The sequence below is a fragment of the Lytechinus variegatus genome, chromosome 10 (genome assembly GCF_018143015.1).
Source record: "Lytechinus variegatus isolate NC3 chromosome 10, Lvar_3.0, whole genome shotgun sequence".
NCBI classification, from domain to species: Eukaryota; Metazoa; Echinodermata; class Echinoidea; order Temnopleuroida; family Toxopneustidae; genus Lytechinus; species Lytechinus variegatus.
In genome coordinates this window covers 22,725,010-22,739,438 of record NC_054749.1, presented here as the reverse complement: position 1 = coordinate 22,739,438, position 14,429 = coordinate 22,725,010, and the positions used below count along the sequence as shown (strand labels likewise).

The 14,429-nt window shown below is 37.2% G+C and overlaps 2 protein-coding genes across 3 annotated transcripts in view; one reads left to right on the top strand and one right to left on the bottom strand.

Moving 5' to 3' along the window:
* LOC121422187 (target of rapamycin complex subunit lst8-like) overlaps positions 1 to 9,480 on the bottom strand; it is a 23,605-nt gene extending 14,125 nt beyond the window's left edge. Inside the window, exon 1 of one of the 2 annotated variants that reach the window (XM_041617076.1) lies at positions 9,171 to 9,480. In XM_041617076.1, the coding sequence (XP_041473010.1) occupies positions 9,171 to 9,395 (225 nt within the window). In that variant the 5' untranslated portion in view covers positions 9,396 to 9,480. Of the gene's footprint in view, positions 1 to 8,588; positions 8,953 to 9,170 lie in introns of those variants that run through there. The other variant, XM_041617077.1, reaches the window with a different exon arrangement.
* The window catches only part of LOC121422186 (hexosaminidase D-like), a 26,996-nt gene continuing 21,979 nt past the window's right edge, over positions 9,413 to 14,429 (top strand). Inside the window, exons 1-3 of the mRNA XM_041617075.1 lie at positions 9,413 to 9,511; positions 10,606 to 10,740; positions 12,475 to 12,529. Coding sequence (XP_041473009.1) covers positions 10,673 to 10,740; positions 12,475 to 12,529 — 123 coding nt within the window. The 5' untranslated portion in view covers positions 9,413 to 9,511; positions 10,606 to 10,672. The remainder of the gene's footprint in view (positions 9,512 to 10,605; positions 10,741 to 12,474; positions 12,530 to 14,429) is intronic.

Here is a 14,429-nt window from a genome sequence, read left to right as displayed (position 1 = left end):
TTCCTTTGTCTTTTCTCTTCATTTTTTGTTTTCTTTTTTTTTTCTTAGCATCCCTCTTTCCATTTTGCACCACTGAAAGTGGCTCCCGGGGCACGTGCCTCCCTTGCCGCCCCTGCTAGATACGCCATGTAAGAAAGTCCACTTTTCATGTCGGAAAAAATATCAGCTTGCGCTCTGCGCTCGCATCGATTGTCGAGTTACATACATATAGAGAGAGAGGGGGGGTGGGGAAATCAGCTCGCGCTTCGCGCTCACATTGATTGCTTACTCATCCTATTAATGACTTCAAAAAACGTGGTTAATATGTTCAGTTCTCAATAATACTCATAAAAAATTATTGTACATGACAGAAAAAGTGCTTAGAATGTCCGAGTTTGGGCGGAAAATTAGAATTTCAGTTCGCGCTTCACGCTCGCATCATAAAGTTATGCTTATAATATATCCATCCAATTTTTGGTTGAAAATGTGATTCGAATATACATTTTTATGTCCGAGGTTTTTAAAATGTACAACTCGCGCTCGCATTTTATTGATTGGTGAGATTTGTATGACATATTTATTCATGAGTCACTGCAAAATGGATACTTTTGTAGGTGAGTATGTTAAAAAATCACTTCTGTGTTTCGCGCTCGCATGCATGAATCATAGATACGCATCTTGTTCATGACTACAATAACTGCCCAGAATATTCAACTCTCAGTTCTAAATAAAAAGTATATAATAAAATGAGCTGAAATGTGATATATTTAGACCTTATGAGATATGGTAAGATAAGACTGTATTAGAACTTCGATCCTTAGTAGTACGTCAAGCCCTCCAATATATAACAGATAAATAAATGAAATGAATAATGAATAATGCCAAAACTGAGAAAGCTGGTAATGCCCCTTGGGCCTTGGTATGGCGAAAGAAAATGTGACTGAGAGTGTCGAACACTTCCAAGACTCATGGTCGTCTGACGTCGGTACCGGTAGTATACGTTTGTAGAATCAAGGGCTATACCGACAAACATTTTGAACATTTACGATGGAGTGTAGCTCGTAAGCAAAAATATAAATGAATAAAGAAATAAAATAAAATAATCACTTTTGAAAATGAACACCACTCCCCCCCCCCTCTCTCTCTCTATTGCATGGTTGTGGAAGTTCGTAGAGTGTTTTTCGTTTGCGCGGGCGAGGGGCTCAAATAAAGGATTATAGGTATGTTCGTTTTGATCACACGAATCAAGCAGTAAAATGATACATTGGCACCTTGAGCACCTAACAAGATGGACACGTGTGTTATATAAATCTGATATTATTTTATTACTATCATTATCATTATTTAGAACAAATACGCTACTTGCCCCTTCCAATTCCCTCGTCTCCATTTTTTTTCAGGGGGCCGCGGGTTGGCTTAATCTGTAGCGTTCCGTTCCCGCTACCCCTTTCAATAATTTTAATTTTTTCATCGACCATTCTGGAGATATACGATTTCATCTCTCCGATCCGCTTCGTCAGTGTGTAAATGTGCTGGCGTGAAGAGAGGGGGTCGCTGGCAACCAACCTCCAACCTCGGACAAGACAAGAAATTGAAGAAGGAGAAAAAACAAAGCACATTTTGATTTTAGAAACGAAAATGTCTGCTATGTTCTTGTGTGTCTTTTTCCCCTGTTTATATCCCATAATGATGTAATGATATTCATTTCAAGATTTCAAAAATCACGACATGTTCAGACCCCCCCCATGTCCAGGATTGCACTTTGTGAATAATTAGAGAATTCAACCACGTCACACTATCGTTTTTGTCCTTTCATTTTACGTCTCTCTCCCAATTTTCTCTCTTTCATGTGTTGTATAATAGTGTACACTTTGACGTCGAAATAAGATTTGCAGACCAACGAAGGGAATGGGAAAGGTATCGATAAATGGAAGCGAGGGGGGGGACGCCCTCCTGAATTTAAATAAGTGGGGCAGTTCCCCCTTAAAAAGGAAGAGGGAAAGAAAAAAAAGAAAAGAAAGAATAAATATGGAAATAAAATAAGAAAAAGTTGAATATTACGATTTACTAATGATACCAAACTAGCAGTTTTGACAAAGGAAAACAATTAAAATTTAAAGCAAAATAATCATACAATCAAAAATATATTTACAAAAAATCCCCTCCGAAATTAAGGTGTTTGGATCAAACCAGTACATTATAGCATTGTACCCCCATATAAATCTTGGAGGTGATTTAGCACCACCGCTTCCCAGGGTCATGTGCATCGGTGTTTCCACAGATCCAAAACAAACTTCTCGAATTTATAGACATTTCCTGGAATTTCTAGTTTGATATTTAAAAAAAAATCGTACAAATAATGTAGCCAGCCGAAACAAAATTAAGGACTTAAAACCCGTTTATTCATGCCCTTTTTTGAAAGATCAACATAATTACGAAATCCGTTAGCGCGAACAGAAAATTTTCAGCAAACAATTTTAAAAAATATGACATGAATGTTGATAGTTGCTATGTTTAATTATTGTTTACTTGTAATCTTCGGATTTCCCGAAATTTCCTTGATTTGTTTCATTCAGAACCCTTCCTGGAAAAGGTAAAATCTCCCGAAATTCCGAAAATTTCGGGAGATTTGAAACCGTGCATCCCGGAATAGCTTTATACATGTATAACCCTTTATAATGGAATTTTATATAAGGAATTTCACGAAAATGCTATTGAAATAAAAATATAGGGTTTGAATATAAGATCGAGGAACTTTTAAAACTCAACTCTCTGCGTTTACTATTATTTCTTTATTTTATTCTTTAACTTTATATGCCCTGTCGCCGAACACTATGTGTCTTTCCACATTTTTTTAAAAATCCGATTGAATTGATATTTTTAGGTTGGTGCATGACTTCATATTTTTTGGTACAAAATACCATCTTGACGTCTCAGGATTCTGGAGTTTCTTGGGCTTTTCTACCTATGCCTATACAGTGCGTATCAAAAAAAACGGGACAGATTTGAAAAGTCTATAAAATTTTAGTTTCAAATTATTATGTCTATATTTTGGTGTTAATAGGTGCTCTAAGGTCTGGTCTTTCAAATGCTATTAAAAAAATTTAGTTTCGTTCATGCTTGAGCGAACACGGGACGTTTTTGTTGGGGGTTCAAAAAGAGGCTTGCGCCAGAATTGCAGAATATGATTAATATGATGATCGGACTTCTTGCTTATTAGCAGACTTCCTCTTAACCTTTTCATTATCTTTGCCATAATTTTCAAATCATGCGGTCAAAATTCATTTTCAGATCTATTTATTTGCTTGAATTATTCTGTTATTTCTTTTTAATATGCTCTCTGTTAGCTTTGAGTATTCCTTCTTCAAGCTAATTTTTTTTTTTTTTTCAACCGAATAATGGGAGAGCATGGATTTTTATATTCAAATCCTTTCATTATGTGCTACAAATATTATGGTGCCTTTTGAACAAAGCCACACAGATGGGTGGGCGCTCGGGTTGCGCCCCCCCCCCCCATTAAAAAAACCATGACCAAGAAAAAAAGTGGACAGGAAATAAAAGGAAAGTAAAACATGATATTATTTTCTGAATATTATGTCAAAATCTATCACAAAATTTGATATTGTAATAAAAAAGTGGGAATATTTGCATGCTCACTTCGCTCGCTCACAACTTTTTAATACATTTTACCCGATCTGCCATATCTAGCTCCTTCAAAATTGACTCAATACACCATTGTCATTGAAAGACATGAATCCCTTCCTGTGTTTCCTGTCAAGCAATTAAACTTGGTCAAGGAATTAATGACCCATTGAAAAATAGATTCATGTCTTTTAAAGGTACATAACATTATTTGTTTCACATAATAAAACGATTTTGATAATCACAAGTTTTCCCAATTAATCATTCAAATCTTCTTGCTTGGGTTGACAAAAAAATCTTCTTTTCTCAGTTACTTATGAAGGAAAATTAAAAGGTAAGAGAAGTTTAAATGAAAAAACAAAATAATTCAATTAAATAAATAACTTTGTAAATGAAATTTGAGAGCATAATTCGAAAATTGTGGCACAGATAATGAAAAGGTCAAGAGGAAGTCTCCTGATTAGCAAGAAGTCTGATCATTGTATTACACATATTCTGCAATTCTGGCGCAAGCCTCTTTTTGAACCCCCAACAAAAACGTCGCGTGTTCGCTCAAGCATGAATAAAATTAATTTTTTTTAATTGCATTTCGAAGATAAGATCTTAGAGCCTCTATTAACACCAAAATATAGACATCATTATTTGAAACAAAAATTTTATAGACTTTTCAAATCTGTCCCGTTTTTTTTGATACGCACTGTATAGAGCAAGGGGAAACAGAGAGGATCAATAAGAAAGGATATAAGAAGAATAAATGTGAATGAAATAAGGAAAGAGGAACGATTTGAAAAACAGAAAAATAGAAATCATTATACAAAAAAATTCAATCGCGAATATATAAAAAAAATCAGCTTGCGTTGTACATGCGCTCTTATCATTATTTAGGAAAATATGCAATATTACAGAACAGTTTATCCAATGTTCAGCAAATTTCAGCTCGCTTAGCGTATAATCTTTACACTTACCATAAGACCGTATTTTAGAATGACCCGATTCAGCTCTTCATGTCAAAATATTAACAATTTTCAACTTGTGCATCGTGCTCCGCGCTCGCACCATTCTGTTGTATAATCAATGCAAATTAAATAGTAAGTTTGAATCTCGGCTTTCAGTCATTTTTTTAAAAGCAATATGCTTACAATATGACAATCCTCGATCTTGCTAATTTTTAATTTATCGTAATAGTTGGATATGGATAATTTGGTGTGTGTGTGGGTTGAATCATAATGTTTAATTACACTCTATGATTCATGCCAAAATTTTAAACAATGTTATACGCGAGAACATAAATCAAAATGTTTAAGATATCCATACCCTGCTTGATTACCAAGAGTAGAATGACCCGTTTAAGATGTACATGTACATAAAACAGTTCGCGCTCCTATATTTCCTTTCAAATCGAAATATAAGAGTGAACATTAACTTGCGCTTCGCGCTGGCATCATTAATTTAGGCCATAGTAGGTCCATGATTATAAAAATAAAGCTACGATGTACTTAAAAAATCAGACTTTAGTTGCATGGGACATCCCTCCTAAATGATAATAAGTATTGTATCTGCTGATGTGAAACGTGGATGGAAATATTTCTTACCATCCCCGAAGGACCTAAAAATATACATTCTGGCACTGGCGGCGGAAGATTATGCTTCAACGCTGCCAATCCAGAATCTAATATTTTTATACTTTCGCCGCCGGCCGCAGAATGCAATTATTTTTATGTCCTTTTTATGCCCAAGATATACCTTTATATATATATATATATATATATATATATATATTATACTGCACGAACTCTTTTTACTAACTCTTTTTAGGAATCACATTACATTGGTTGTTTGGCTGTGTGCAGTTATGTGTTGGAGGGGGAGATAAACAGCTTTATGTTGTGCAGGGGTGGATCCAGGACTTTCTAAAGGGAGGGGCACCATTTCCTGAGAAAATTTTGACACGGCAAAAAAAATAAAAAGGTTTTCATCTAAAAGGTATTTCGCCAAAAATTTGTCAAGCAAAAAAAAGAAGAGGAAAGGACCTCCCGTTCAAGGGGTGGGTGGTGCACACGTGGGAAAAATGTATGGCATATTTACCTCACAAGTTTTGATTACTCTCAAAAAGGGGGTGCAAGTCGGATTTGCCCCCCCCCCCTCCCCTCCTTGACCAGCCAGCGCAGTTGTGCTCGGCCCATCAGAGCTCAGTCTTAAATATATGAAATATTATAATCATATGACTGCACATGCATTAGAAATGAAAACATTATGTCCTGCATTATGTTCATTTTTCGAGCGATATGAGAAGAGTCTTACGTAATACCAAGTAATTTGCATACCCACATCAACTATGAAACGTTCATGCATGGGATGAAGGCATTCTCCCCCCGGCCCCGGATCCTCCCCTCAGTTCACGACATACTACACAGAGCTCGAGAGACCACATGTCCTTATTCCATTCGCAAGTACATGTATGATATGTTTTGGATCGCACATATTCTTATGCTACACTTTAGATTTATCTTCAAGTAATACATCGACCCAAATTTGCCACGTTACTATCATCCCGGCGAGGAATCAGTAAGTCCGCAATTTTTCTTATCTAAAAGGGTCTGTACGTATCTTGTATTGCGCTCAGATTCTGTTTCTCTTTGAAAGTGAATTTCTCTGCTTCGACACCCAAGAACCGGCAAGGCGCTACATTACACGGCACGGGCCAGCGGAACATGCGCTGCATGTAATGTTTACAATTCTCAGTGCAGCCGCCGACACCGGCCGTAGAGGCCCTCCCCCCCCCCCCCCACTATTCACTGTTGGTTGATTGACAGTTCTCGCTTGCGTAGCCGTTAATACTAGTACGATCTCAACGGCAGAGGGAGTCGTACAATTTATTTCAAATTGGCGAAGTCTCAGTGATTTGAAAAATCGTCTAGTAGACGCGATCCAATATAATCACATATTCCCACATACTAACAACTTTTCATCCGAAATAAAGATGATTTCTAGGGTTTCTTGGAACAAATACATAAACTCATAAACATATTTCATCTTAGTTTGAGAATTTTTTAAATCAGCTTCTCACAAAGTTAAACGATCCCTTTAAGTTTAGAATGTACCGGGGGGGGGGGCACTCAGTACATAATGCATAGTGGGTATGTACCGCAGAGGGGACCCCCATTTTTACACCCATATTTCTGTTCCAAGGCATAGCATTTTGTTCTTATCGAGAAAAATTAAGAAAGAAATCCGCTCCAAAGCTTCGCATATTTTTCGTTACGCCGTTCCGGTTGCATTGATCTGCTGCAATTTTGGTGAAAAGCGGCCGCCGAGCACTGTCCGACCATCGTCTCTGCCCGCGCTAGCTGCATCATGCACGCATGCCCGTTCCATAGGGGTGCATACGCACGTACTCACACGCTGGCGATCCGTTCCAAGGACCCCCGTTTTCACAAAATTGTAGTTCAGAAGCCCGTTCCAAAGACCCTCCTTTTTACAATAAGCCCGCTCCAAGGCCCCTGTTTCTTGTCTCGCCCGCGGCACACCCCTACCACTTTTTTGGTCGAGTGCCCCCACCCCGGGGAATGTACATGTACACTTAGAGTCATAAATAGAGATGCCAATGAGATTGTACATCTTAGCACAGAATTCAAGGATAGTCAAACACCTTGCCCTTGGTATGGAACCCATTTTTTTTTCAGTAGGAAAATTTGGAAATCAACACATATCACTGACTAGATGATTTCTTATTTTTGAGAATATAATGACTTTGCAAATGTATTTTGGCCCCGTCATTTTCATCATCTTTTAATGCAAATTCTCCTTGGCTTAATACAATTAGAGGGTGGCAGATATCTGCCACCCTCTATATGCCGAAACATCTTGTAGCTTAGCTATTACACAGACAACAAGATGGCCATGTAAACATCGCACCTGCAGGTTTTTTCCTGTGCTTTCATAACTTTTTTTTTTAAGAATTGTTTCAAAATGAAATTGAAATTGTATAAATGTTGGAAATGAAGTTCTAGCCCATTTACATGATTTAGATCTTTAACAAGGAAAGTAGAAATATTTGGGGCAAAATTTGCAATGTTGACTGTGGTATATGCACAAGAATGGGGCACAATCCCTGGCTCCATGAAATAAGCAAACAGACGTTAGTGAATGATTTTTACTCTCTAGGAGCCTCCTGGCTAACCCCAGCCCAGGTCAGGATGGAATGGTTCAATGACAGGGACATTACTTCAAATTCAAAGGCCAAAATAAAGGAAGAGTAAAATTGAAGAGGAAATAGATTTTTTAAAAAAATATTTTTTATAGACCTAGCCATACATTCTACTATTTCTATGCCTATTTCTTTTTTTCTCTAAAAGCAAAGAGCCACCTAGACCAAAAGCTACGGTCTCTGTTATGTTGGTTGTTTCGCTGAACTCTGTTGGCTCCACTCATCAAATACAGAGACTAAAGTTCTAGCGTGATCTGTACAGGGGACTCAATGGCCATGTTTGTGTATAAAGTTCGGATAAAAGAGGTAAGTGAAATTGCGCGACAGCCGGAGTAAGTCACTGTTTTTTCCCCTTTTAAGTTTATTTTTCCCCGTTTTGGTGCAGTTCAGGCCAAAACGGAATAATAATGTTTATTTTTGTAATGTAAACTTCTTTTATTTTTATGAAATAGAGACAGGGGGATTCTGCAGTGTAACTAAGTCCCCTTATGGTGGCTGCACGATAACAAGCTAGCCGTCTGTGTACGAGGAGAAATTTAAAAAATAAAAAAATGTTTAAAAAACTCCTGGAAACAGACGGCTGTCTAAGAGCCACCATGCCACCACCCCCCCGATCCCCAATGCCTCTCTGACGATGTCACTCGCCACTCATCCACGACATCACACTTTCGCATCGGACACGCCCTCTTCAAACTCTTGACCGACTATAACCTTAATAAAAAATCCAATAGATTACCACACACGATTTCATGAAACTCACCGATTCTTGATGTTGGACAGTGCGGTGGCAAATACCCGTGTGTGCGTGCCAGAAACGAATAGTTTGGTCATAGCCGGCGGTAGCGAGAATTATTTGATCGCTTGGATTTCCCATTTCTGTTTAAAAACGGCTAAGAAGTAGCCAGCTGAAGGAGAAATAAAAGACCCAAACTAATCAAAGAAAGCAGCTTCCGCACGTCATCTGATGAAGGTAATTGCACGTATAAAAGGCTCGGTATGGTAGCCCTTCTCGTAAATTGAAAACGCATAGTCTGTCTCGGGATCTACCTACAAGTTAACGGTACAAAATGATACCAGTCTTTTGTTTGTAAACAAGGCAAAGACCTTACCGCGAGCTTGCTTCGCGCACTTACAGTAATTGCATCGGCAGCATATGACATATCCAGGCGCTAGGCCAGCGCAACGGCGGAGGAGGAGCTCTCTGGAGCTGATGATTGCGGCATGAGCGCGCGCCGTCCACATTTGCAATGTGCCGCAGTTAATGCACAACTGTTAGAAAGCGATCGTTTAATTCATTTTAAAATTTAGTAGGCCCTAGAAGAAATTAACCGTCAATACTAACGTTATACTGGTTCTCAGAGAAAGAGTTGAACTGTTGAAAATCTAATGAAGCTTTAATGTGACAGTGAAAGGGGAAGTTGAAGTCGCTAGGCCTAAGGCTAAGTAAGTTGAATAAAACTTTTACTGAGCTGCAGCAGTCCGAACTCCGAACTCTTTCCAAACAAGTGCCCGGTTCGGAGGAGCTTAGGTCAGAATTCAAGTTCAACTTGCAAAGAAGACTTGGCATTTATATCGTGATCCAAGGCCGAAGACTTAAATACATAAGGTTCAGTTCTGGACGCAGGATCTGCTGTTCCTCTTTGTCATGTTTGTCCAGCTCCTGGTGATAACTTGGGAAAACAGGTAAAAGTTAACTCTTGTCGATTGTCTAATGTACAAATAAATCAGAATAAAAGAAACTCGGTTGAACTTTTTATAATACATGTATTAGTTCGACAGTAGCCTTGGGCTTGGCTTGACCGAGGACTTTGTGATGATATTTTTTATATTTTGACACGTACTTCTTCATCACGAAGCCTTGAAGATCCTTCCATAGGCATGTAAGGCTTTAATAAGCGATGTGTCAAAAGGCTGTTTTTACAAACAATTTATAGGTATAAATTATTATTTAACAAATAATAACATTTTAAAATCATTCAAAATAGTATATGATGATTATTGCTAATCTAATTATCGATATCGTTTAGATATTTTTAGCGCGATATTGACGGAATTTCTGTTGATCTGTTACTTAGTGTAAGTCTACAGCGTGTTTACTGTAGTCTGTCCAAAATGTCAGAGTTTTTGTTTAAAAATTCAACTTACTCTCATTTCTTTACTTCTGCATCAATTATGTTCATAGCCATATATCTAATGTTAGGCTTACTTGGTAGGCCTGCATCTGATATTATGATCCTTGGGTAAATATAATACCACATGTGAGCCCAGAAGGATGATTGGGTCAGGGTCATTGGTCCCAGAAGGTCCCAGATTTGGGGTCATGTGACTCGTGTCCATCCTTTTTAAAAGTTTTTGTGCATCCTGCTCTCATTTCTTTATTTCTGCATCAATTTTGATCACAATTGGTACAACGATCCTTGGGTAATACAACATACATGTGCAGGATGTAGGATGATGGGGTCAAATGCCAGGTTTAGGTTTTTTAACTTGCCTTCTTAATTTCTGCATCAATTGTGTTTATACACTTGATGCCACTTGATACCACACGTGTGTCCACTAGGATGATCAATAAGATCAAAAGTTATTTAGGGTCGGGTCAAAAGATCATTTTGTATAATTAATTGATTAAGAAATCAGGCGAGACTCATGGTTCGTGAACCACCTTGTTTGGAAGTCTGGTCTGAATCACATTGCCTAGGACTGTTGGATGATTTACTTTGAGTTATTTTGTAAATGTACTATAAAAGAACTATTTTCGTCCCCCTTATCTCTACTAGATCTGAAACAACATTTATGCTGTGACTGGTATTACTACGAGCTGTAGATTTTAGAATTTCATTCAAGATGGAGACCCAAAACATAATTTATGGAGTTCCATCTCAAGCACTTCCAATGCCTGATCAATACCAAAGGTAAGTCTAGGATAGATATCCCCTTCAGACCTGGGTCCCGTAGCGCAAAAGTTTGCGATTGATCGTACACTTGATTATCACGATTGAATGTACATTGCAGTCTATGCAATCAATTGTAGAAAAATGTTAAACAGTTCTTTGCATACCTTTTTATTCAATAAATAAAGGCTCTACTGGTCTTAACAACCTCAAATCTTATTGCAGAATGTCCAGATCTAGCTTCAACTAATTTATATGCAAACTGGATTCTATTCATTGTTTTGTATTAATTCACAGGAAAGAAACCTTTAGGTCGTTTATAAATTTGAATTGGCAATAATCAAGTTTCAGCAGTTCAATTATATGCTGATATGGCCACACCTTGTCTTGCTTTTTGCATACCCTATTGAAAGTACAGTTTTTGTGTGTGTTTTCTTTTTTGGAAGCTCACCACCCCCCCCCCCCCCATCCCATCCCATAAGGCTATCATACTGACATTACTGAGTTAAAGTGCTCTCGAGTCAGATTCATTCAAGAGGGTCACCACGGGAGCCATGTTGGAGGACAAACAATAAAAACCTGTGTTTCAAACCGTGATCAATCATTGTTTTTATGGTCTGGTAATTCACAGGTTTCCCATTGTTCTGTCCTCCAACATGGCTGCTTGTGACATTATGTGGGAGCCCTGTATAGTAACCAAGACTATAATGTGTTGAACTGTCTTAAAGTAATCGGTACTGCAATGCACAAATTGCAGAATAAGATATAATTGTTGCTTCAAAATTTGTAAAGTAACTCATTTTTATTCTATCTAAAGAATTATCTTGAATTGGACATTGTTTTTCCTAGGTATATACTTCTTAAAAAGTAAAAAAGGAACTTGAACAATGACAATGATTCTCTTCACCTTTCTCACAAGTTCATTGCACAACTCATTCACTTTAAAATTTACAAAACAAGACCTGCTGCAATGTAAATGTATTACAAATGCATCGGTGCTAGAGGTTGTCAAGGGAATTTCATCATTATACTGGTGGTGATGATAATGATGGTGGTGTTGGTGATGAAGGCAAAGGTGATGGGGACGGTGATGATAATGGGTTTGGTGGCAGTGGTTGAATGTAAGGTACTGATTTAAAGAAAGTTCAGACAACGATGATGAAAGTGTTGGTTATGGTGAAGATGATGCTGCTGATGATGATGAAGATGATGTTCAAACTCAAAGGTTGTGACAGTGATATTGGTGGACTGGTGGTGGTTTTGATGAGGGTGGTGGTGATGATGATGAAGATGATGATTATAAGATGATGATGATGAAGGTGATGGTGATGGTGATGGTGATGATGATTGTGATGATGATGATGCTGATTGATGATGAAGATGATGGTGATGATGATTGTGATGATGATGATGCTGATTGATGATGAATTAATGATGATGATGCTGATTGATGATGAATTGATGATGATGACGACGATGATGATGATGATGATGAATTTTTGAGCTATCATAGGGGTTTTTTGTCCATGTACCTAGGAGTTGGGAAGAATATCATGAAAAAGTGGTTCTTGCCAAGGGATGCTTTTGAAATGCCCTCACATAACAACTGAAACAGTCAGCTGACACTTTGGATTCAGTCCTTTCCAGGCCTTTTCATGCTCATCTATGTGCAATTTTCTTAATTCTTGTTAGCAAATAATATTTTTAGGTACATTATTAACATCGCTTAATATCCTGTTTTATTAATTGTTTTAGACTTGTTCATTTGGATCTGAAAGGAGCTCCTCCCAAGATGGATTATTTACTGAAAGTGAGTCATCAATTATTTCATTTATGGCTTGATGTAAATAATGATGATCAATGGTGGTAATATTATTTGTTTTTTTCTTGCCTGTATAGCAGAGTGAGAATATAAAGGTGCCATGTTCCCAATAGCTCTGCGTTGTCAACATTGAAATCTTAACTTAGGTTAAGTTTTATACATGTTATCTTAAATTTAAATGGTCATATTTCATGAAACTTTGAACTTATGGGTAATCAAGTATCATTGATCGTCTTGCATGGATTTCAGGTCACATGATCAAGGATAAAATTCATTTAGGGTCAATGAACTTTGACCATGTTTGGGTTATTAACATTTAAATCTTAACCAAGGTTAAGTTTTTGAAATCTCAAACTTATATGGTCGTATTTCATGTAACTTGGACATATTAAGGGTAATCAAGTATCACTGACTATCTTCCATGAGCTGCAGGTCACATGATCATTGTCAAATGTCATTTAGGATTAATGAACTTTGACCATTTTGCATCAGATGCTTTAACAAAGTGAAGATTTTGAATTTTCAAGATGATGTACAGAATTGTGTTTAGTCCTTGTTCCATAAAACTTTCACTACTGCAATATTGATTGCAAAAGCAGACGAGACTGATAAATAAGCAACATTGGATGAGGTTTAACATTGTAGTGTTCATGGGGAATCTCGGGTACTCTTTGTATTTTCCAGAGCAAAATCACCTCTGTATTTTTTCCCCTGCTCACAACAAGTTGGCTCTTACTTTTTTTTCTGGGAACCCAAAAAACTTGAATGAATGGAGTAATGATGTTGGTACTAGAACTTTAGCCTCATATGTTAACCCGTTCGCGACGGCATAGTAGAATAGGTTCTAACACCCCAAACGAGATTAATCAGCCGACCATGTCAAGTTCGAACAGCTCCATTGTTCCGTGCGTGCGAGCTGGATCGTTGATTACAAAAGCGTGTGTGCGATCCACGATGAGTGAATTGATCGATTGATAGTTTTCGCGCATGCGTAGTTCATTTCCTGTTTTGGCTGCACGGAGTTCAGAGCTCACCTGTTGCTCAAGAACTATAATTATGTCCGCACAAAGTGACTTCTTTGAGAATGTATTGTTTGTGATGTGGGTTTTGAAGTTCTTCTTGGACTTCTTCTTTTTTGATATTACTATTATCATAATATTATCATTCTCCCTTCCTTTCTTCTTCCTTTTCTTCTTTTGCGATCTTATTATTATCAAAATTATTATTCTCATTTCTTTTCTTCTCATATTCTTCTTTTTCGATATTCTTCTTATCTTATCATCCTCATTTCCTTTCTTCTTCTGTTCGATCTGTGTCTCATCTTTTTGTTCTTATACTTCCTATTTATAGACCCCCCCTTCTCCCTTGATATAGTCTTGCTTTGTTTCCTCTTGCAAATGAAATCCTCCTTTTTTTTCCTTTTTCTTTTTTATAATGCTCCCTTTTCCTTTTCTCCTTCTTCTTCACTGATAATTGTGCAATCCTACACCTCCTCCATCTCCTAAGTTTTCTTTTTCTATTTCCCTTCTATTTATTCTTGTTATGATTTTGCTTGTGCTTCTTCCTTTTCGTTTTTTTTCTTCGTCGTCTTATCTTCTCTTACCTATTCTCATTCTTTTACTCCTGTCATCCTATTTTGCTTTATTTTGTTCTCTCTCTGTTTTTTTTCTTCTTGCAAAATGAAAAAAATGAAGAATATGATATTTCTTTTTAAAAGTATGTCCGCCAAAACATGAATCTTCAAAATATCTTTATATGCATACAAGTAATATTTTCTGAACAAGAAATCATAATCTTCTCGATAGGGAGCAGTTCTTACCAATCCAAAAGTTTGCAAGGTGGTATACGACAATTATTTTGAAGATTATTTATCATTTATCATCCAATT